General features: G+C 39.8%; 1 protein-coding gene across 2 annotated transcripts in view; it reads left to right on the top strand.

Moving 5' to 3' along the window:
- The window catches only part of TMEM132C (transmembrane protein 132C), a 765,633-nt gene that overhangs the window by 665,694 nt on the left and 76,481 nt on the right, over window positions 1–23,458 (top strand). The window contains exon 3 of one of the 2 annotated variants that reach the window (XM_026859692.1): window positions 3,500–3,646. The exons of the other annotated variant lie outside the window; for it this stretch is intronic. Coding sequence (XP_026715493.1) covers window positions 3,500–3,646 — 147 coding nt within the window. The remainder of the gene's footprint in view (window positions 1–3,499; window positions 3,647–23,458) is intronic. 2 annotated transcript variants of the gene reach the window in all.

Below are 23,458 nucleotides of genomic sequence, written 5' to 3'. Positions count from 1 at the left end.
TGTTTACATAAGTGCATTTGCTGTGAGATTGTTTTTACTTGCTCTTGACAAAAAATTAAGTAATGATTTCTAGGTAAAGCCGCTGGAGACTTTTTCTCTAATGTCTTTGAGATCTTGCTTGATCTGCATGCCAGCAAAAAGTTTTAATTCTCCATTTGATAAATTTAAAGAGAGACAGTTATTTTGAGACAAAGCCGAGGCAGAGAGTTCCTGTGCTATGAATTAATAACCTTAGGAGTTCAAGCAAGAAAATCTTTTGCTGTTCTGGCTACCATGTGTTTATAAAGCTTCAAAACCCTGTTCACATTGAGTCCTTTATCCAGTGTGGGATTGGAGCTGACCTCTGGTATTCTGCACTGTTCTTAATGATGGTTGGTCTTTCATCTTTCCATTGCAAGGTCTGCTTTTGTCAGAAGATCAAAAACTGCTTAACTTTCAGCACATAGACAATCAAACTCAAATAAATGAGCTGCTGCCCTTGGCTTTTGTGCACATGTAGGTGACTTGCTTAGCAGGGTCTGTGTTTAGATCCAGAAAAAGGAAAGGGTGATTTTTGGGTGACCTGGGGCCGTGGTTTAGTTACTCCTTAGGGTAGATAGCACATAGCTGAAGTGACAGGGGAAATTTAGCAACGCCGACAGAAAATATCAATAATTGTTTAGAATAGTGTTGAAGGGGAAGATTTTGACTCCACTTTGGATGGAGATCCAAGCTGTCAAGTTATGGCTGGTGGATACTTGCAGGTTGTGGAGTTGTGCAGAAGAGCCTCTGTGTGAGGACAAGCATCTACTCATGAACAAGCAGACATGGCAAAGGGGAGAATTTTCCAGTTGGAATGGGGAACCACACACTAAGGAAACCTGGAGTACTTCAGCTGTTTATCATGTCCATTTATTGTCACTGTACCTGCCTCCCTGAAGTGAACATGATAAATGTATATATACTGCATAGATTAGGTGGGTAAATACTGGAGACTGTCAAATAATTTGGCCTCCAGGTCCTCGGTCTCAGGGTTTATTGAGGTAGTATAACTTACAAATTTTTATGTACAAAGTTGGCATATTGATTTAAAAAATTAATATTTAATCACAAGCATACAACAAGGTCAACGAATCTTTGGTAAAGAATTAAATAGACTTTTCCTTGCTAGCACTCAAACACCAAGTAAATAAAAATTTAAGTAAAAACATTTGTAGCATATGCATACAGACCGCATTTAAAAATGTATGGGGCTCACTACTGTCTGACTTAATTCTGATTCATCCATTGACCTTGTTATATAAAACTCAATGCCCTTTTTAGAGGGAGAGTTGCAAATTGTGCTTCATATTTATTTAGGAAGTTCAATCTTCTGGGTGTTCATACCCTAATTCCTGTGCTAAGTGCAATCACAACATTGATTTTTCTCACTAAACATAACCTACTTTACCCTGGGATAGAATTTTTTTTTTTTTTTTTTAATGGGCTTTATATAATGGCATGTGTGGAAACCACTCAACTTAATGCCCCATACTGTAATTAACAAAATGGCATTGTAGCCACGATCTGTCGTCCTCTGGCAGTGTATTTTACCACTAACCTTGGCCATACAAAATATTCGTCCTAATTAACAAGAGCCCAGGTATTGACTATGTCAATCTACATGGTGGAAGGAGCAATTTGCAGCTGCTGACAAAGTTGTAATTCTGTTGAAAATCCAAACATGAGGAACCTCATTTCGACTGACGTTATGCCATTTCAGAGCCCATCTCAAGGAACAGCTGAATAAAAGATCTGAATGATCAGTTTTTACTTCAGTTGCTAAATAACAGTATCCTAAAATACATCCAAACAGCTCCATAAATACATACTACCGAAAACATACTGATGGATTTATACAGATTTCAAGGTTGGTGGTAGTGTTTTCTTATTAATGAAATGTTTATTTATTGTTCATTTATTTGAACTGTAGCATGCTGGAAAACTTAATGGGACTTAAAGCTTTAATGAACTTTCAGTAACAGATTTGATTCTCCCTTTACTTTGTCTGTTTTCATTTCTGAGTCATTCAACTGAAGGCATTAGAGATACATCAGGTTTGTGCTGTTTTACCTGAGCAAGACAGTAATCTGTGAAGCTCCATGGTGTTTTATGTTACCAATAACAGAATTAAGCATTTATGCTTTTATCCTGGGGGGAGGAAAAAAAAAAAGCTTTGTTTTTCAATGTGTTAAATTAATTGTGTTTTGTCTCACTGTTGAAAAACTGCAACAAGAAAATATACTTTCAATAATGACTACATTTTTAAATCATTTTAGTGTCTAAAGATGCAAAAAGACGTGGTTTTCTGAGGAACGTAGGTGCAGAGTCCTCATAAATGTCAAGAAGATATTGACATATCGTTAGATGTTTTCTGGTCAATAACTAACATTTGGTGTTGCATAAGTGTTTTAGAAAAACACAGTTTTTCACTGTGCTTTAGCCTCCTTGCTATGGTGAAGGCAGTCCCAGCTGAATAGAGGCCACGGTGACCGTGCTCTGACGGTGTGGAGTTAAGCAGCCCTTTGCCTTCTCCATCCAACACTGAGGCCAAGCTACTCGGAGCCATGTACTTCTAACTGACACCCTGCTCCCCACATACTCATCGTCTTGTGCGAGTTCAGTGGGCTAGGGGAAGTTTGGCCCTCAGTGACTTTTGAAGAGAAAGGCTGTACAAGTAACTCTGCTTCTCTTTTGATGCTTTGTCATAGAAATGAAGATGGGCAGTTAAACATTCTTCACCCAAATAGCATCTTTACTGGGAGTTCTTTATACAGATCTTCCTTAATTAAGCAAGTGCTCTTTAATTAACCCTCCATACAGTTGATGTTATTAGCTTCACTAGATAAGTGCAGTTAACTTTTCCACAGGACATAACAACGAACAGTGGCAGAAATTTGCATCCTCTAAGACCATCTCTGAGTTACAAAGCCAACAGCTGTATTCTCTCCAGGCTGGAGATTTCAAACAGAAATTTCCTTGGGAATCTGTCACAAAGAGGGAATTGTCAGGTAGAGGAGCAACTAGAAGAATATTGTATGGAATAAAAGTGGGTTATGTAAAAAACTGGTGAAGTATTGGTCTGTGCAGTGAGGAAGCATGTGTTTGTCTTCCTACAGATGAGCAGAACCTTCCTGAGTCTTCTATGATGGGACAGATTTCTCTTTGGGAGAAATCATTGCTGGAATAGAGAAAAAATCCTCGAGTGCAGGTTTTCCTTACAGGTTCAGTCTTAACTGTAACTCCAGCCTGTTGTTGGCAGAACATAAAAAGGCACATGCTTAGCTGGTTCTGTCCAAAAAAAGTGATATGTTGCCTTAGATCTGCATTCATGATACCACTCTCTTATTTACTGATGGATTAGAAGCATATCTAATATTTAAAGCTGATATATTGAGATTTTCATGCCCGAACTACATTTGGAAGATCACAGTCCTGAATGACACTCTTGTAAACTTTTTACAATTGCTGTTTCCAACAGGGCAAAGGTGAAGAAAGGTGTAAACATTCTCAGTGCAAAGACAAGTGACCCCCGGCAGTGGGATGTGAAACAAGAGGTGGGGAACGGTGGAAAGCATTCAACCACAACAGTTATTTGTCAGAGGATAGCACCAAGTTCAAGGAACAGGTATGAAACCTCATATTCTCGGCACATTAAGCTCATTTATATCCATGATACCATTCATTGGTTGAAAGACTTAGGGCTCATATTACCACTACTCATACCTATTAAACCTCTAGCCTGGAAATCTGGAGACACTTATGTTAACTATGGTACCATCTGCTCATCTATAACAGGGCATCTCAGTTTCCAGGTAATAAAATTCATCAGTTTAAATTAAAAAATGAATACAATAGGCCTACGTTTGGGGGATGTGTGTGTCATTTTAGCATGAATATGAGTAACTTAAAGGTTTTTACTGTACATAATTTTTTGGCTTGATAGTTTTGACCTTGATTCTCTGAACATATCACAGACTCTGAGGTTGATTCATCAAGCAAGGAATGAATTCTTCTGCAGTGAACCACTGTAACTTTCAAGCATTGGTATAGGGTAATTCAAACCTTTCAGTATTTACTATCTTGTATGTAATAGAGAGAAATCTCCTTTTGCAAACAGTTACGTCTTCCAGAACTGGAGGCTCCTTTGCTAATCCATACACTGGTAACTGCCAGAGGCAAAGCAGCCCACTCCAGGGAGCAGTGGTATGAACTGGCCTGCCAGCGCCTGCTCTCCTGTTTAATACGTGTTTTTACTGAGACCTGGTCTGGTTGTTCCACAGACACAAAAGCTGTGCTTTTTCAGGAAGTGTGATTATCTTCTATGGCACATAGTAAAGTCATATATTGCTGCTTTCAGTGGAAATTATTTTGCTCTTGCTGGATATCATCTTAACAAATTCTCACAACACTGCTGTACATTAGTCCACGCAGAGCATTTTCATTGTACAGATCTGAGCAGTGCTTCCCTAGCTCTGGGCTTACTATTAGCCTCAAATCTAGGCTCACTGAAAGTGTCATAAAATCTTTGGTGGATGCTGGGTTGGTTATTGCTTTCCCATTCAGTTGGTTTGTGCTATCTTCAGGCAGAGAAAACTTCAGCAGATTTTAACATTTGTATTCTATGCCCAGTCAGAGTGCCTGGGAAATATTAGACTTCTGTAAAGTGCAGAAATTTCTCTTGTCGTGAGCAGCTCACTGATTCAGTGTATTTACACGTGATATCATTTCAGTTAGTGAGATTTTCAGTGGAGAGTTTGGGGGAGGGGGGATAAAGGGAAAGGAAAAATGCATAATTTGAGCCTGCCAGAAGTAAAAAACAAAACAGTTTGAAAGGGAGGACATGGCTTTAGAATAGCATGTAACTGAGTCTATTTGCAACTGCAGAACTATAATAGTCAGGTTATCAAACCCCAAATTAAATCTTCTCCAATTTACATAAGGTCTAATTAACCCATAAAAATATTTCTAGCACTAATTATGCAAATAAAAGTAAATTTTTTAATTAATGCCTCTTTCATTTGTGTATGTAAATAGTCACTGTCTTCTGAAAGCATGACACACCTAGGCTTGAATGACATATTTGTGTACAAGGGTAGGGAAACCTGGCGTGTGTGTGCTGGGATCGCAGTGGGAAAGCATAGGATGTAGTGGGCGTTACAGTTACTGAGTTTCTAAGTGTCACTTGGAGGCTGCTGCACAGAGCACAAATATTCTGTTAAGCTAATTTAATTTGGTTGAGAATTGCAAGTCCCTAATGGGATCTTTCTGTGCTGCCACCAGCTTCTTCAGGCTGGTTTAGCAGTGCAGTTCATTTGGGTGGTTCTGTAGCAAGGTCAGCGTAGATGTGAGGTGCTCTTTGGGAGTTCCAGCATCAACACAGGCTAATCTTCTCTTGCAGCAAACTCAGCCAACTCAGAAATATGTTGGTTAATTTAAGAAGAGAGAGGTGTTTTCCACTGTCTTTGCAAAAGAGCTTCTGAAAAGCAAGTAATTGGAAGTTCTTGAATGCTTTATGAACGTTCACACAGTTTGTCAAGATGATAGTATGTTATTTTTCTTTACATGACCATCTATTTTTAGCACAGCTCAGAGAATCAGCTAGCAGGAAAAGACAATGAAGGGTCTTCTACAGTTGTGCCTTGTTCCTCTGTTGCAACCAGCAGGAGTAATTTGACTCTCCCCTTGTATTGTCACATGTCCCCAGTTGGTTGTGAAATAAGTCAGAGTATTACTTAAATTCACAACAGATTCTTAGTGCATTGGAGTCTGCCTCCTACAAACTGTTTTGTGGTAGCCAGATAAAACTGCATCCAGGATCCATTCTGGTCGTAATGGGGAGGGCGATGTGTTGAGTTGTTACGGACGTAAACAGGAAATTCTGGCCTTGCTCTATGTGTTCTCCTTTACTCAGGAATCTCCCTGACGCACCATGGAGAACCATTGCACTCTTTCCCCTTCATATCCCTGGAAACAAATGTCTGTGCTCAATAAAACTACGCATTTTTGTTGCCATGTTGCTTTTCTTTTCTTGCATATTTCTGCTAGCATTAGTTTATGGATATAATTTCATTATAAACACTTTGAAACAAGCAGTTTATATCTGAATGCAACACTACTTAGCAGCTTATATACCTATCACATTACATAAATAATAAAAACCAAGGGACATATTTTAAACACATCACATCAATAATTGTTTACCATTACGTTTTGAGAATTTAAGTGGGTCACGCTTTTTTACTTTTTTAAGTAATATTTGTTCTCTTTGAATTTGTGCTGCTAAAGCCAAGAGCCATAGCTTCCTAACTTAGATTTATTCAGAAAGACTTTACCACTGTAGCAAGTAACTGAAAACGGCTTGAAATCAGCAATGTTTGTGTGCCTCATAATGCAGTTTGTGCTGAGATTCAAGTAGCTATTGATGAGGATAATAACACTAATCAGTGAAAACAAGTCTTAGACTACTGCTTGGTCACTTGTTTTCCCTTGTTTCTCATTTCTGGAGGAAAGCTGGTAGATTTGAAATGTGTCCTCGGGGTAGATGAAGAGATATTTTTGGTTACTATTATAACCATTTCCGTATCTTAGTATTGCCTCTGTTTGGTTCCAGCCTAAGGCTTCTGTGGTTGATTTATGATGTTCCACATCTACCCTGAGAACAGCTTCAATGAAAAGACTCATATTCGCTGTGTAGTTTATTTTGGATTGCCACCACAGGGTATAAGACCTATTCCAAGACAGAGCAAGGGTTATTTTTAACCCAAGTAATTTTCTTTCTTCTTTTTTTTTTCTTTTTAAATAACATACCTCCACCAGCTGGTATGCTGTCAACTATGGGGATGAGAAGGACAGATTTAAGGGTAGGAGCAAGGAGGGTTAGGGGAGTTTCTTAAGCTGTCTTCTCTACCAAAGCCAGAGCATCCTGTAACTGCGGTGTCAAGAACTAAGAAGCAGTGACTGGGGCTAATCAGGGCCTAGCTCCTCTTGCTCCTTCAAATCTGGAACTGGGCTGCCACAGGCTGCCTTCGGTCTGTTCCTGGGCGGACGTTTCTGCCTGTGGATGTTGTACTTTGCGGAGGAATGGAGTCACTCAGTGCTTTTGATTTCTGTCAGCCAAGTAGAAAACCTGAGTGTGAGAGAACGAAGAGACATTTAGAAAAACTGACATAATGGAAAACTGCTGTGATGTAGCACTTTATCCTCTTGGCCTTGAACCTTTTGAGAGGCCCATGGGCTTACATCTCTCCAGCCATCTGTCTGATAAAGAGGCAGACTCGGGAAGAGTGCTTCCAGATGTTATGTTTATGTTTCAGACTGTGTCACAATCACTTATTCCCCCTCGCCACACGCGCACACATTTTTTTAAGTGGGTTTTTTTTTTTGGTTTGTTTTTCTTTTTTAACACTGTCTGAGTATCATTGCATTCACATGGAAACAGCTAATGATGTTACCAGGTTTTGTTCTGTATCATCCGGGCATGGAGGAAAGCTGTTACAATTCTGTGCAGGTCCCTCCTCTGTCTGGCAGCACCATATGCTGCCAAGAGATGTCAGGGAAGTGAATTCTCTTGTGATTGAAAAATAAAAGTAAAGAGTGTATGTACAACATGCATCATACTTGAAAAACTGTAAGCTGTGTGGTGTGTGTGTCTGGCTATACCTGGAGACAGGCAGTCTGCCCAATATATGGACACAGAGAAGCGTATTCGCACATTACAAGCCGGCTAAATGTTATTAATTCTTTCTGAATCTAGGTCATCTTCCCCTGGCACAGTTTTGGGTCAGAGTGGTTTGCAGAGCTCAGCAGAGTGGCAGTGGTGCCTGCTGACCTTAAAACCTTGCGGTCTGAGCAGAGGACACAGTTTTCACAAGGACTGAGAGGTTGGGTGTTCATGGATCAGGATTTTTTTCATTAGAGTTGTTTATCTTTCTGACTGATAATTGAGACAAGATCAGACCTGAGAGGGCATATGCCACTGCTGTGGTAGTAGATGTTTGGGAAATTATATATATCTTCAGGAAGTCACATCTGTGTCTGCAGAAACTGCTTTGTACATACTGTAGAGATACTTTGGGAGGAAGACATCAGCAGTGGATTTCTTCTACCATTATACCCTGAAACAAACAATTTCCATTCATTTATGAGAAAGTCACATATGAACAAGCATTATGGCCTCCTGAGTATTTTGTTTTAAGCATCATGCATATTTTGGTGCAAATTAGGTGCAGTCTTCTAGATTGCTGGCAAATTACCAGTGCAACCCTCAGAGCTCCCAAGGTGAGTCATTCTTGTGATCTGCATCTGCCTGCTTAAAATGACACCTGGGAACGTATGCACGTAGCTGTCAATAACAGTATCAGGAATAATAAAGCTAAGACTTTACCAACTGCTTTAAAGATCCTTTCCCTCCACTTTTTCTCATCTTGATTTCCCAAATAATTTATCTGTGTCTGCTGTCTTTGCATTTTAAGGTTTCTCTTTATGTTAGGATGCCTGTTTCAGGTCAAATTAGGGTACATATGTCTCCGACGTACGGTGTAGGTGCCAAAGAGACACTGGACATCTGCACATATGGTGGAGGATCAGCCAGCTGTGCCTTGTAACAATTTCTTTTCTAGGGCACAGAAGACTAGGGTTAGAATGTTGCTTCCCAAAGGAGCCTTTCATATGGCTCCTCTTTTGCTGCTTTGAATGTCAGGAGTGTTTATCAAAGGCCCAAGCTGGGGAGGGAGGAAGGGTGAAGAATGTCTCTCGTGTCTCTTTCAGGAGTAGGCTGCCTGCAGGAAGGAGGCGGATGCTCCGTTGCTGTTGCCTCGCTCGCTCTGTCTGCTGCAGTGTCTAAGCAAGTGTCTGCACAAACTGTCTTGAGAGGGAATATTTGCTTCTTACACCTTACTGTCTTACTGGGTACTTGTGGGAGCAGAGCAACTTGTTGAACCTTATAAATCCTGAGTGGTTTTGACTTACCGGGCAGCCCGCACTTATATTAAGGAAAAGTGAATTCCGCAGGAGCCCTCATGGGCAAGGACTCTTCCTGAGCCTGAAGGACCCTTTCTTTTCAATACTTTCATTAATGCAAGTTCAGAAAGATCAAATCTGAGATAGCTGTAGCAATTGTCATGGCAACAACATACATCTGTCTAGTTTTCATCTAGCACCTACCACTGCGAGGCCCTGATCCATAACCAGAGTGTTGGCTCTACCATAATCCATCAACACTATAAACAGTCAATTGTCTCAATGGAAATTGGTGTTTGACTTGTCATCAGCATAAATACCTGCTTTCTAACAGATAAAGGCTGAGTCAGAAACCCAACAGGGTTTGCACAAGTGTTGTGGAAGATACTAAGTGGAAAGTATTTTCTTTCTTATCAGGTATGTTACAGCGTTCTCTCTTCTGTTTGAAATTCAAAGCAAGATATTATAAGATGAGGTTTTTGAAAGCCTGTTGTTAGGCGCTTTTGAAATGAATTTTCATGTTGGATTGCAACAGAACCAGTGTTAGACTCAGTCCTGACTATTCAAAAATACTACATTAGTCTTTATAGATAACTTAACACAGTATTAGCCAAGGAGCAAGGCGTTCCCATGAGTTCTCTCTCCAAGAAAGTAAATTAATTGAGATGAGATTTAAAAATGCATGAAATTAGATCTGTCCGTGATCTCTACAGAAGTTCCAGCCCAGTTGCAATTTTTTTAATATTTTTTTTTCCTCTACTTTGGAGTTCCTGGGTCTGTTGGGAAGCAGAAGGGCTGAAGCACCAAGAGAAAGATCATTCTTTACATGTTTCTTGCCCAAATGAAAGCATCAAAATCGTTTGCTCAACAAATCTGTACAGTTTGGAAAAGCTTTTTAAATGCTTATCAAAACCAAATACTGGAGGCTTAGCAAATGCATGCAATAACCCAGTCTTGCTGAGAAAGCTGCTGTCAGTGCCTTCCCTGCTTTCCAGTCAGGTTAGATATATTGTTTTATTTCACTGTTAAGTAAATAGAGCAGAGCCTCACACATACTAAATAGAATAGGATGTACAATCATCAAATAATGGGGCAACAGCTTTATATCCATTACAAATTGATAGATGGGTTCGGTAATAACTGTAATTCCTGATGTCCAGGGTAAGATTATTTTTTGATATCTGACAAAGTAATAATTTCCCAGAGAATGACTAGAAAACATACAGTCTACTTTTCAGCCTTTTACTTATGTCTGAGCATCTGTTTTGCAGAGCTCCTGGAATATGCAGTGGGAAAGGCTGGCTGTCCCAATTGTATTTTCTGTCGAAAGCTGCTGTGTTCTTGCTTTTAATAAGCTGTAATTCATAGTGAGGTTATTTGTGAAAATCTCCTCCTGATGCAGCACAATCATGGATTGACTTTTCTGTTAATTTTTCCTCTTTACACTTTAAATCATGAGTTCTAATTTGAGGTTGACATCAGCTCTTACTTATCTGTGGCAGTTGGCATGGTTCGGATGTTTTAGCAGGTATTGTAATGTAGTCTTCCTTGTGATTTGGAGGCAGTGGAAGATAAGAGACAAAAGATGCAGAACTGGGGGGGAGGAATTTGTGCATGTGTATTTTTTTTCGCATTGTCTTTGAAGCAGAAACATCTGCTGAAAGCCATAAACAGCTGAGTTCAGCAATACCACATCACGCTGCCAAGCGACTCTGCTTTCCTCTGTAACTTTCACAGCAGAGGAAATAAATCAGTCAGGCAATAAAGAATGAAGAAAATTTAGGAAAAAGTGCCAAAAGCCAAATCTTTCTAGAATAAAGTGAATAAGATCTTTGTTAGTATTCGGCAGAGCAAATTGAAATATGTTTCTTACACACGTAAGCCCTCTGTACCATTGCTGCTTGAGGAATTTTGTAATAACAAAACTCCTCGGAACTTGACACTTAAAACTGGTCAGGAGAGACCTCGGGAAAATAGGCTACAATCTCATAAAAGAGAATTAGATTTTAAACATTTTTCAGTCTCATGCCTCTGCCAGATCAGTCTGACAGTGGTAAAGTATCGCCGTTTATCTGAGACCTTTATATTTTCTTAGACAAAGCACAATGCATTAGACAGGTGAACCATTTGTTTCTGCATTGACTTACTGAGATTTACTTTTCCACTCAAGGTTACTTTAGTTTGATGTGCTTCTGCCTATTTAAAGTACAGATCAAAATCTCGTCTCTATTTCTTTCTTTTGTTACATAATAATGGTGGGTGCTCTGTGAAACAGGTGGAAAATTATTATATAGATGCTAAGTCTTTGTTGTAAACCTTACACAAGATTGGTAAGAAAGCCAGCAGATTGTGGTAGCTGCTGACTCGTGGATTTTACGGTGTGGTGCTGGTGCTGTGGGCTGCTACTCCCCACTTGCAGCAGAGCTTTTCCTCCCGTCACCTCTCCGGGCTGGCACTTGGGTTCAGACAGGTGAGTTCTATTCCCAGTTGACTCGTGTACATAATTAAGTGACGTTACTTGTATACCTGCACGAGGATGGTTAAACACTACTCCTGCTGCCTTCTTCGTTCAGAGACCACATCGTCTGTCTTTTGTTGTTGTACGTCCCACCAGGCCTAAACAATAGGAAGACAGAAATCGGGTGGGTTTTGTGCGCTGCAATTTTTTTTCTCTCTTTTTAAAATTCAGAATGAGTTTAAATGCTTTTCATTAGGCTCTGCCATTACATCCATCACATACCCTCCAGTTGGAGATAGTTGTAATTAAAAAAATCATTTTATAAGCACATTAAAATTATCACTTAAAATCACTTACATGATTGATACAGGGTTTATAGTGGAAGTTGAGTCTTCATAAACACTTGGCAGACCTAACTGTTGTCTCATTAGCACCAGTTTTAAGTTGGTTTAGCTCCACTGAGTTGAGTGGAATTGATCTACTGATGCTCACTTTTGTAATTTAAACCAGGATCAAGCCTTACACAATCATAAGATACTTGTTTAAACTCATTTGTAGTATCCAGTTCTGTGATTACAGATATCAGTTTGAATGCCAAACCAGCATGAGGTCCTGAACTCAAACAATTTGAAGACCTGATCTGTCAGGTGTGTTTGCTTCTTTGAGACACTCACATCTCAGGTTTAGAAAACCTTGAGGCTTTTCAGTTATCTTCTTAGAAAAATGTTTGCAATAGCTGGGCTGCTAACAAGGACAGCTCTTGTCCTATAACTCTCTAGTATTTTTTTCACTATTTCCATGCACTCTTGTCTGTCCCCATCCATCTGCTGTCTCTTCTGCTATACTAGCAGACTTGCTGAAGCAGGCAGCATATTTATTATTTATACAATATGCAGCAGGTTCCTAGACTATGAGAGGCTTCCTACTTTTAATGATAATAATAATCACCTCCTTCATCTGGCTAATTCTGTGTCTCTGCCTGAAAATAGATGAATGGATCCCTTTCCTGCTGTGAAGCACATTTTAAACTTCTGTGGACTGATACGGAGTTAATACTGATTTGTTGCATAAAAACTAAGAGGCCACGTTTACCGGTGCTTCAGACTGAATAAAGCAGCTTCATTATTGTTTTTCGAACACTTTATAGCATATGAGCACTGTTAGCAAACACAACAGTTAATGTAATTCAAGCTGGACATAACACAGCTCAGCAAAACCAAGGACTTCTTGCATTCGGTCGTGATGGATTCCATTTAATTCCCCCTGCACGTTTTACATAGCAGGTAGAGATAATACATGTTCTTTTACAAGCTTAGAAAGTAAAAATCTTTGCCTGTTATAGACAAAGCAACTAAAACCAGTCTAAACAAACCAGCTCGGATCAGAGATCATTGCAGTCTTCCACGCATAACTGACTTACACAAGCAAGGGTAGTTACTCTATTGGCTTCTCTAAGTCCTCATTTGCAAGTCTTATCTACAATTCAGGCTGCAGGGAGACCTCTGGTATTTCACATTCTGGGAATGAAGGAAGAACTTGATTTTCTTTGTTATCACATCATGGTGAATATCAGCAAATACTGACATTTTAAAAGGCAACTTTTTTTTTTTTTTTTTTTTTTTTCCGGAACTGTGCAGCCACAGTCCCTTAAGTGTAAATCAGTGTAGAATTTGTCTTGCTGTGTCAAGTGCTTGTACAAATCACCTGGTTTGAGTTGGTTTTTGTTACATAAATTGGTGGGTCGGAAGGGACGTAGGAAGTGTTTGGAGGATACTATATATTTCCTGGCAATTGAACAAGGTAGAGGTGGGCTGCTCTTTTGAAAGGTAGTAACTGTCTGTGAGTTCTCAAAAAAAATGGTTATGATCCATCAAATCCCAACTAAATATGACCCCAGGGGTTCTGTACCAAAAATTAAGAATGAAAAATTAAATGGGAGTCGCAGTACTATACAAAAGTTGCCAGTGTTTTCCTTAAGCAAGAATATTGAGTGCTTTTTCCTGGAAAAATCTGTGATTATTAGGTTGAAGGGTCAGAATGAGGAATGTCAGTGACTGGTATAAATCAGTGTAGGTCTGCTGAAGCAGTGTATACCAGTTTGTCCCACTAACATTCACAGAAAGCTCCTACAACTTTCCTGTTATTACTTCATTAACATGATAGTAATTTCATAGGGAAGTAAGTTTATTAAAGAAAACTGCGATGCTTGTTGTAGAGAGGGTTTTTTTGATAGATCAATGCTGTGTTCCTGATTGCTTGCCAGGAATTTCAGTTCTACTTAAATTTCCAGGGAAGAAACCTTAGCTTCATGGAAGCAAATGACAACATTTCCTTTGCAGTCTGAATGTCACCCCAAGTTTGAACTAAATTTTTACTCATCTCTCCTTCCTCCTCTCTGACATCCAGCTCACCAGAAAACTAGGTAATCTCTTTCCTGGTCAAGGCTGTGAACAACAGCTTATACACTCCCCTTCCATGTGTATACCTGCATACATGATGGTAATTATTACAAAAGGAGTTTTAAGTAGCACTCCATTGATTTTTGGTTTCCATGCTGCAAATTAATGGACAGAGCATACACTCTTTGTAATCACACTAGTAGAAATTCAATAATGACTCTGCCAGAGTACTTGAGTGACCTCAGCTACTGAATTCTTTCCTATTTCAACTATTTTCAATGAGACTGGCATATTTAGTAATGCCGTTGGATGGCTTGAAAGCAAGGTGCTCTCTCAACGAAAGCGTTACTGATAGGCCGGCTAACAAGAATTTCCATGTTTGTTCTCTTACACAGAAGTTGTAAACTATTTTGGGTGGCAGTGTTCATTGGAATGTACTAAGCAAAAGAAATTTCTGATGTATATGATCTGCATGAAATATTCCATTATAACTACTACATTTCAACCAAATCAGAGCTCAGCAAGTACCACTGATAACCCCCAAAGGAATATAATCCCTCTGCTTAGTTTAGCAATTGTTCAGCTAGATTTAGACATTTTAATTTTATTTGATTGTAATTTCTTATGGCGTTTATGTCATCTCTGAAAAAGTGCAATGGGATGATGAGGCTCTCCACTTGGAGATGCTATTTGTCAATTTTTATCTTGAGAAATGCTCAGAAATTTAATGAGACTGACTGGGAAAGAATATTTAAAACCAGATCTTGTTCATTGCTGTGTATCTGTTTGTCTATCTATACGTGCATAGTTCCACGGTTTGGTTATACCTGCTGTGATTCCCTCACAGTGAGCTAGTAAACTCCTGTGCATTACAGATGAACGCTATTTAAATGTCCCAGCAGTACTCTTACTTAGAAAAGTTAACCTAGAAATGTCATGGTAAGTGTAGGAGACTTGATCACTAAGAATTGGCTAGAAACTCAGCTTTTGCTAACATTACTCCCAGAACCATCCAAGAAGGGGATTGTTGCCATCTTCTGTTAATCAAAGCTGTGTTAATTATCTTGACAAGGAGCCTCTCCTGCTCTTTTCAGTATTCCTGGGGCTGGTAGAATTACTGAGGTGAGATGAAACACGCAGTCATCAAACATCATATAACTGCCACATCCTTCAGTGATGCAAATCAGTAGAGATTTGTTGTTGTTCACTATGGATCACATATAAATTCACCATGTGGGTTTATTAAAAAAAAGTCTCAGAAGATACCTAGAATCACACGTGGAACAGACTGCCATTTAGAGCAGAACCCAGGACATTCGAGGGCAGTGGTTTCTACAGACTCTGCTGACCGTGTTGTGCATAAATAGAGTCTGACTTTGGAAATGTTTGAAAAGTCTGAACTCTTCACCAGTATCTGCTCCCAAGGGAATACTGATTTCACTGGCTTTGCTTTGAGTGCCACACCTCAACAGGTGGTTTTGCAAAGCTGTGTCTGTAATTGGCTATAGAAGAACTTATGCTTTTTTTAAATAGGAGTTAATACCTAATTATCAGAACGGAAAGAAATAACCAGGTTTTGACTTTGGAGGCCACTTCAGCATTCAGTGAAGTTTGGAGAAGACTGTCCTGCTCTTGATGAACAACTTTAGAACAGCTTGTGCATCCGATGTTTAAGAACAAAACCACTAACTATGCCCAATACTGAGCACAAGTTAATTGCTGCCTAAAGGACATAAGATCCTTTTTGGACCTGCTCAGTGTGCAGACCTCAACATCCCTCTGTTTTCCTTTTTTTCAGAAACTTTACCACTTCATCATACTCTGTTTTTATTCTCCTTCCTAAGTAAAGGTTTGGGATTAAATTTGTTATTGATTCCTGGTATAATGACAACATCTACTATAGGATGTGCTTTATGTTTTCCAGTCTGGATTTGGACCTTGGTATCTCTCTGTATCCGCAGAGATTTCTCTAGTCTGTCTTTTATGGGACTGTGGGTTTTCTGTGTAATGACATCCCCTTTCTCAGCCTCTGGGGAGATTTAACTGTTGAGTTCTTTTACAGTATTAATCAAGTCTTAGTTTGGAATTACGGATCCCGAAAGGGGGAAGTGTTTGTGGTGGTTTCCCCTCATGTGGGTAATATAGCAGAATGCCTTTCTCATTGAAGCTTTAACATTGGTGTGTGTGAATATATATTTTATTTGTATTTGCAAGGCTTATAATGTCAACTTGTCATCATGCCAGTCATCTATTTGTTTGTTTGCCAAGTTCTCAAGTAATTTCCTAGGTTGCTAGAAAGGATATTTCTCTTTTCTACAGTTCTGCAAATTTAGCTGTGGATCAAAGAAAAGTCAGGCATCCAATTCTGCCCTCAGTGTGTACCAAGCAGCCACACTGGCAGCAGCTCCCATGGGGCCATCATTAGTCAGCTGTGGGAGTCCAGTGTTCCATTCCGTTTTTCTTGAGATCATCTGAACCCACATGGTCCTTCTAAGAAAGCACATACAGCTCTTGCCAGGGTCTCATGAGCAAGATGAGATAACTGTCTGACTGTGGCCTGGTTCACTCTCCACAAAACTTGGATACAGAGGAAGGAAAGATTTGCACTTGGGTCACACACTCTGACTCCAGTGGAGCAAGGATGCAGTATGGACACGCACAGACACATGAGCGAGAGAGCGCTTCCAGGTCCTGCAGTTCGGCTGTTACCCACGCACTGGATGGAGAGATGCTTTAACTGCCAAAGTGCAGTAAATAATTTGTATTCCTCAATATCTGTCATATTTTCCGTGGTTCCCATTTTGAGTTCCCCATGCACCTTGGAGAGAGAAGACAGTTTCAGTGAAACTCTCTCAGGATAAAAACCCTAGCTTATTTCAAGTAAACAGCTGACTGGAGTATTTGTCAGGCTCTATTATAGCTGTTCCTGCATTCTGTAAAATTATTCACATGTATACAAGCATGAGTTCATTTTGCCGGGAAGCAAGACCATTAATCCTGCCTACTTTGAAGCCATGTCTTTGTGGACTGTGGTGGGTGACTCAAGTGTTCAGATTACTTAGATTGTTGGAGAGTTCATCCTTTTGTAATGTTAATGACTACTGAGTAGCTCAGCATGAGAAATTTTTCCTATATTTAAGAATATTTTTTCTTTTTCTTCTTACATTTTTTCTTATTTCCCTATGTTTATGTTTAATTTCTTGTATTTCTTATTATATATTTAAATTTTTTTTGTTTAACAATTCCTCTCATGGGGGATTTGGTTTCTAAAGAGTTAATTGCTGCGTGCTGTTGTACTCACCAGCCAATTGAATCAGATAATTTGCTGTTTCCTGAGTAATGTCAAAGACTGTACAGAAAGATCTTTTGTTCCAATGAAGATGTTGAAGAGGGTTTGAGGACTCCTTTCTATGCATATTCTTTATGTGAAAGTTTTATAGTATGTATCCTACAAGATTTTGAAATTCTGCTATTTAAACATCTCTACATATAATTAGTAATTCCTGAGATGTAATACCCTCTTTAGTGTGTTTATTAGAACTATTCTACGTATCCCTAAAGACAGATTCAGAAAGGTGTGTAAAACCTTTAGTTTTATAGTTGCTGCCAGTTTTTCATCTTAAGCAGGGAAAGAGAGGGGATTTCATAGGCACTGAAGTGCCCCGGTTCTTGCCCCTGAAGTTCAAGAGCTATCAGCTGCTAGTAGTAGTCACCAACTTGTTTCTGTAGGACCCCAGCCTCATCTGTGCTTCATTAGGGGACACCTCCGTCTTTCCAATAACATAGTTCCTTCATTTCACATGTACAAAGCAGAACTGGGCTCCTTGTAGACACCTTTTTGTTTCTACCTTTCTGGTAAGTGCTGTCTGTTTTCTTACTGGAGTCTAACAGCCAAAATTCTTACGTGTGGAAACTCCTTCATGAGAGAGGATGAGCATGAATGGTTGTGAGGGATCAAGGACAAGGAACAGACAGCTCCAAAACACTCATTATAGAGTTTACAGGAAACTTGTTTGCAGTCTGCCTGTGTTACTTACCTCTGACTGTGTAAAACGTGCACTAAACATGTTTAAGAACACAGAGCTTGGGTCTTCATATGTGAAGGCTTTTCTACAGTTCAGAGCCTGAGATAGTCTGCAGATTAACAGTGAATTGTGCACTACGTCACCAGACCCTGTGTACCTAATCTCAGCAGTGAGGGTTTGAAGGAAAAAAAAAAAAGACTCAGAGGGGCTAATTAGCTGGGTCACAAAGCGGTCAGGCTTGGCAGGACTGACGGGAGGAGAAGGGCTCTCTGTGAGTAGCATAGAAGAGGTGCTTGTCCAGACCAAATCTCTCCTGAGTCTTTAAAAGTTTTTTGTCTCTAACTAAAATCTAATGTAGATTATGTGAGCATTTCATCTTGTCTTCCGTGTCTCTGTATTACTCCTTCTCAAATATAATGCTTCTGAAACTAATAGCCAAAACCTCTCAATTATTGTCACACTCTGAGTAGCTTAATGACAATAATTCTCTATAGGGGAAAAAAATAGTTTAAGTGAATGGAAGTGATATTAGATGCAGGAAAAATATGCCAAAAGTCATTCTGTCTTTGCTAACTAGATGCAATGTAAATTTTAAAAGAAGGTATTGAAATTACTACTCTTGGAAGGGAATCCAGAACTGTAATGGTTGTTCTTTTTTTAAGGGAAGTCACGTTTCTCCCTGGAGCTAATACCATAAGGTTCTTTGTACTGAAAACAGGATAGTGCTAAGGAAAGAATAGAGATCTAAGTTAATAGAGATACATATTTTAAATATATAACTTTATAGTTTACAGTATGCTGTTTATGGTGTTGGCTTCCTTCTGTGCATTCCTACCCACTAGACTGTGGAAAAAGTTTCCATATTGCTCTCAGTCAGTGACAGTATTTTGACATTTGTACAAGGGAATGTATATATCCAAACCCATATCTGTTTCAGTTGAAAATGAAATAAAATGTGATGACACCTGACTTGCAGGCTTTTCCAGAGTTTCCTAAAAATGTGTAGAGTTAACCTTCAAAGTTTTTGTAGGTCTGGCATCCCTCTAGTCTCTTCTGTAAACCAGTTTCCACATTCATCTGTCTTTTTACTCCATCTTAGACTTACTGGTGTAGGTAGAAATCACCTCCCTAACTTCTCCCTCTTCTAAGATATATATTGGAGATAATGGCCATTATTCCTGTACCTGACATTCCAGGTTAAAAATACCAAATACACTCAACTCAGTCCTCCCTCTAGTTTCAGTCGATTACTGGGGAGGACGTTGATTTGATTAATTACCCTTTGGCAGCAGAAGTGTATTGGAAGTTGATCAGGTGACCTCTAGATCATCTGCTGGCTGACGCATGGGAACTCTCCATCACAAGCAGAGCTTTGGCCTGTGCCAGTCTCAGGGTCCATACTGTCCGAAGGGGGGAAACGGTTCTATCTTGTATCCATAACATTTACTTTAAACCCAGTGCACTTTCTCCTAGGTGCTGTATTGTGGGGTAGCATCCAAACATTTCTTAGTGTTTTAACCTCTTCTGCCTGAGTCATGGTATCTGGCACTGTATAACAATGACTGGAAAGCTGTCATCGCTCTGGGAGTGATGTGCTAGAGAAGAGCTGGGTTATATGTCAGGGGATCCAGAAGGAGCCTCAGCAATGCCCATGTATTAATGACCCTTTGTCATTAAGGCCATCCAGGCTTGTCTAACACAGCCCTCCTCGATTCCATTGAAATTTCTGTTAAACACTGTTTAAGCCCCCAAATATAAGAACTTTACTTTTATGTGGGGTGGTTGAAGTCTCTGCACTTTACTACTAAAGCTGTAGCAAGCAAGAGCAGGCTGTGCTGCTAATTCTAAGTATATACATTCTTTAGCTCTATCCCTCCACCAGGCCTTAAGCTTGTTGCTTAAAAATGCCCTTTACAAGAAAAAAATCTATAATGCTGCAGAGCTGGCTGATTTGCTGGTGACTTGCCTGTAAGGACTGCATTACCCAAGTATTCACTTGTCCTTTGAACAGGAAAGAACAGACAGGTGAAGCCTGGGGTATTACTTGGTACAAAGCAAACATTTAAAAAGCACAAAGTTTCAGGTCCTCATTGGTAATGGAAAGTGCTATTTTCAAAAGTGCCATTTGACATTTAGAAGATTAACAGGCATTGACTTCCTGTGTGAGTTGGGCTCCTGAGTATCTGAGTCACTTTTGGAAACCTGAGTTGGCCATCTGTTTCACTTAGGCTTTGCAGTGCCAAGTGAAGCAATGCATAAATACTTTGATGACTATAGTTTGTAGTACCCAAATTTAAAAAAGCAGTTATTTCAACAGTCTGATGCCTATTGGAATTTTCAGAAGTTCTGGGGCCTCGAATTCCCACTGCCTGTGAGAAAGCAGATGTGTTTGAAAACAATCGGAGTTTGAAAGGAACTTGTGCTTTTGAAAACCCCAGAGCTACCCCATCACTTTTGAAAGTGGAACTTGGGTATTTCCAGAAATTTTACCTGCCATCCCAACCAGACATCTGACAACAGAACCTGAAAACAGAGTATTTCTTAAGGTAGAAAAGTGAGATGCAAAATGGTAGCATATATAATAGGAATGTCCTATTGCAAATTTGTCTGTAGGTTCTGAGAGTGTGCACGGAGGACACAGTTGAGACTGAAGACATGGGCATTTGGGGCACTGGGGGAGCAGTTTCTGAGGCTGGTTCAAGCTCAACATGGGCAGGAAAGGCAGGTATGGCTGTAATCCAGCATAGAGAGAGTACACCAGCTTTTGAACAGTGCTTTGGCACGGGAAGGATAGCAAGAATGATTTGGGAAGAACTTGGTATTAAGAAGAGAGCTCTGTTTTGGGCTTGATAACAGAGAAGACAGAAGACTTGAGACTGAGAAGTAGAGGACATAAAAGAATAGGTGGTTTAGAAGTCTAGCTTAGGAAAAGTGGTCGTAACATCCATGAGACTCATGAGCCAGGCAGCTATGTGTGTCAAAGCAGGGGAAGTGCACAGAAGTGACTGTGCCATTCAAATGGTGAAAGGAAGAGACATGCAGAGACCTGCTCTGGAGCTGCCACGCGGAGCCGCAAGGGAAGCTGGGCTGTGCTGAACACCTCCAGGAGCAGCACATCCCTCCTGTGCTGACTGCCTGGAGTGCCCTGGCTGGTGTCCACCCTGTGTGAGGCAGGAGGGGGAACAGCAAGCAGGGAGATAGCTGAAAATAGCAAAGTTAATGTGAAATCGATAGTCACGTTTGTTGTTGTTCCTTTCCAGCGTAAGCAGGTGACAATCCTCATTCCCATCTTTCATTCTCTGCTATGTGACTTAGCAATACCAAACTTCCTTTAAGCTCAATAAGGATGTTCATAGAAACTTTTTATTGCACGTCCTTTGTTTTAACTGGAGTTCAATAGTTCCTCACTGCCACACTGTGAAACTGGGCCAAATAAACAGCAGGGTTGTCCATCCATCACTGCTTTAATTTTGTGCCTTGAAGGAAATGACTGGTCTAGGGAAGCAGCACACAATGCAGTTTGAACAGCCATCTCCAGGCCATTTAACATCAGGGGAGACTCATAATGAGAGCCTGAGGTGCCCTGGCCCATCTTCATAATGTTGCAATACCCAGTTTTATTTGGGATAGTCTCCATCACTTTCCAGGATTATGTCACCTTCCTTCCTTTTCAGTTTGACAGTGAATTTGATGCTGGTGATAAGTGGGTGTTTTGAGAGCTTTGGAGACTGTAGAGAGTTTATCGATCAAAGACATAAGGAACAACAACAACAACTTCTTACTGGTCCTCCCCTGTGATATTCCTTAGCCAGAAGACCAATAAAATCTGGAAGTCCGTATAATTTGAGTACTGCGTTTATTTCCGTACTTGTAATGCTTGATGGTAACAGTTCTATTTCAATGTCATTGCATTTTTTGATGACAAAAATTAAGTGGGCAAATTGCAGCCAATGCTCACTCTTACTTCTGGATCCAGATGACATGGACACAAATTACCAAGGTTTATTACAGTAACGTGCCAGTGGAAGCCAGACAGAATGGCAGCCCGAGTCTACCTCTGGTTTATTTTACTGCATAGAGATTGTAGCCGTTTTTCCTGTTAACATTTCTCGCATCAGTCAGCTTGACCGTATACAAAGTCCTCAATAGGTATGATTGAGACAGAATGTAAAATCCATATGGATATGACTCTGAATAGAAATCTTTTTGTAGGAAGCTGTGAGGGCTTTGTTGGGTGTGTTGCCATTTCTCTTTTTCAATAAATATTTTCCACTTGTAGAATTTAAAATCTTTTAAGCTACTAGGTTTTTTTTTTTTTTTTTTTTTTTTTTTTTATTCATTATAAACTAACTGTATATTAATTTTTATTAAGGGATTTAGAACAATGGAAAGTGTTCAGGTTTATTCCTGCAGCTGGATCAGGACTATATAAAAACCTTCATTTTGTGATTTCTTAGCTTTAACATCAGTTAAACATTCATCATACTTTCTGGATAAGATGGAACTGGATTGGTTAACATGTTAGTAGATACAAATAATTTTTAAAAGATTTGATTCCTATTATATAGCCGCACTGATTTCCTTTATAACAATGTCAAGAGTACTCAAAGCCTCACTCACGTAATAGGCAGAGCTCTGCAAAATCCTCAGGACTTAATTTAAACATGCACTTATTGTTTGTGTCCTCATTTCTCCGATGAACTCCTGTATGACCTTGGGCAAGTCACTTCATTTATCTGTTCCCCAGCTTGCACATCATAAAACAGGCTAATAGTACTGCTCTCCCAAGTGCTGTGCATAAACGTTCTGTTCAAAAGTAGTAAGAGAAACGTTTTGCTATTGTTGTAGATATTATGTATCTGTTCAAGCAACGAGTCCTTGTGGTTTTATGCATCATATGTGTAGACCCACTGAAGGCAGCAGGACTGTTTACACACTGAAAGTGGTTTGCTGGACAATGGCCAGAAAATAGCGATGAACCTATAACTAGTAGATATTCCCCAAGGCATTTAGCAGCAGGAATTATGGTTCAGAACTATGTTAGGAGGGTGGATAGATAATATAAATAATTGTCATCAGGATTTAAGGTCATTCAGGAGGCGGAGTCTATTTTGCATGTAAACAAAAATGTAGGTCTTGAGGGAGGCTGTGCTGTGTCTCGGCTAAATCTGCTCATGTATAAATCCTCTTTTTTAGGCTTTATATTTTGTAATCATTGTAATTTAAATTCAGCTAAAATCCAGAGGATTTGCACATTTCACCACCGTTATAGAAGTCAATAGGAGTTGTGCATCCCACTCACTGTAGCTGCCCTTCAATAATTAACTCCTTCCCATCTCCTAAATCTGGAATCAGGCACAGCAACAGCACTTGAGACGGCCTCTGAGAGCATTCAGCCTGGGAATATGCATGTGAGGGACAATTACTTCAGCCGTTTTGTATTTGTATTCTTACTTCTGTCTTCCTCTCTTTCCTGAGATACTAAGCTACTGACTTTGTTGTTGCTGGGTAAGCAACCACTCCTGCAGTTGTCAGAAGGCTGGCCCATCCCCTGTTGACGCCTGTGCCGGGGGATCAGACTGCCGGGCAGCACGTTC

This window comes from Athene cunicularia, assembly GCF_003259725.1.
Source record: "Athene cunicularia isolate RWA chromosome 15 unlocalized genomic scaffold, athCun1 chr15_part1, whole genome shotgun sequence".
Classification (NCBI taxonomy): Eukaryota; Metazoa; Chordata; class Aves; order Strigiformes; family Strigidae; genus Athene; species Athene cunicularia.
Note: the sequence above shows the minus strand (reverse complement) of the source record. Positions and strands in the feature narration are given on the sequence as shown.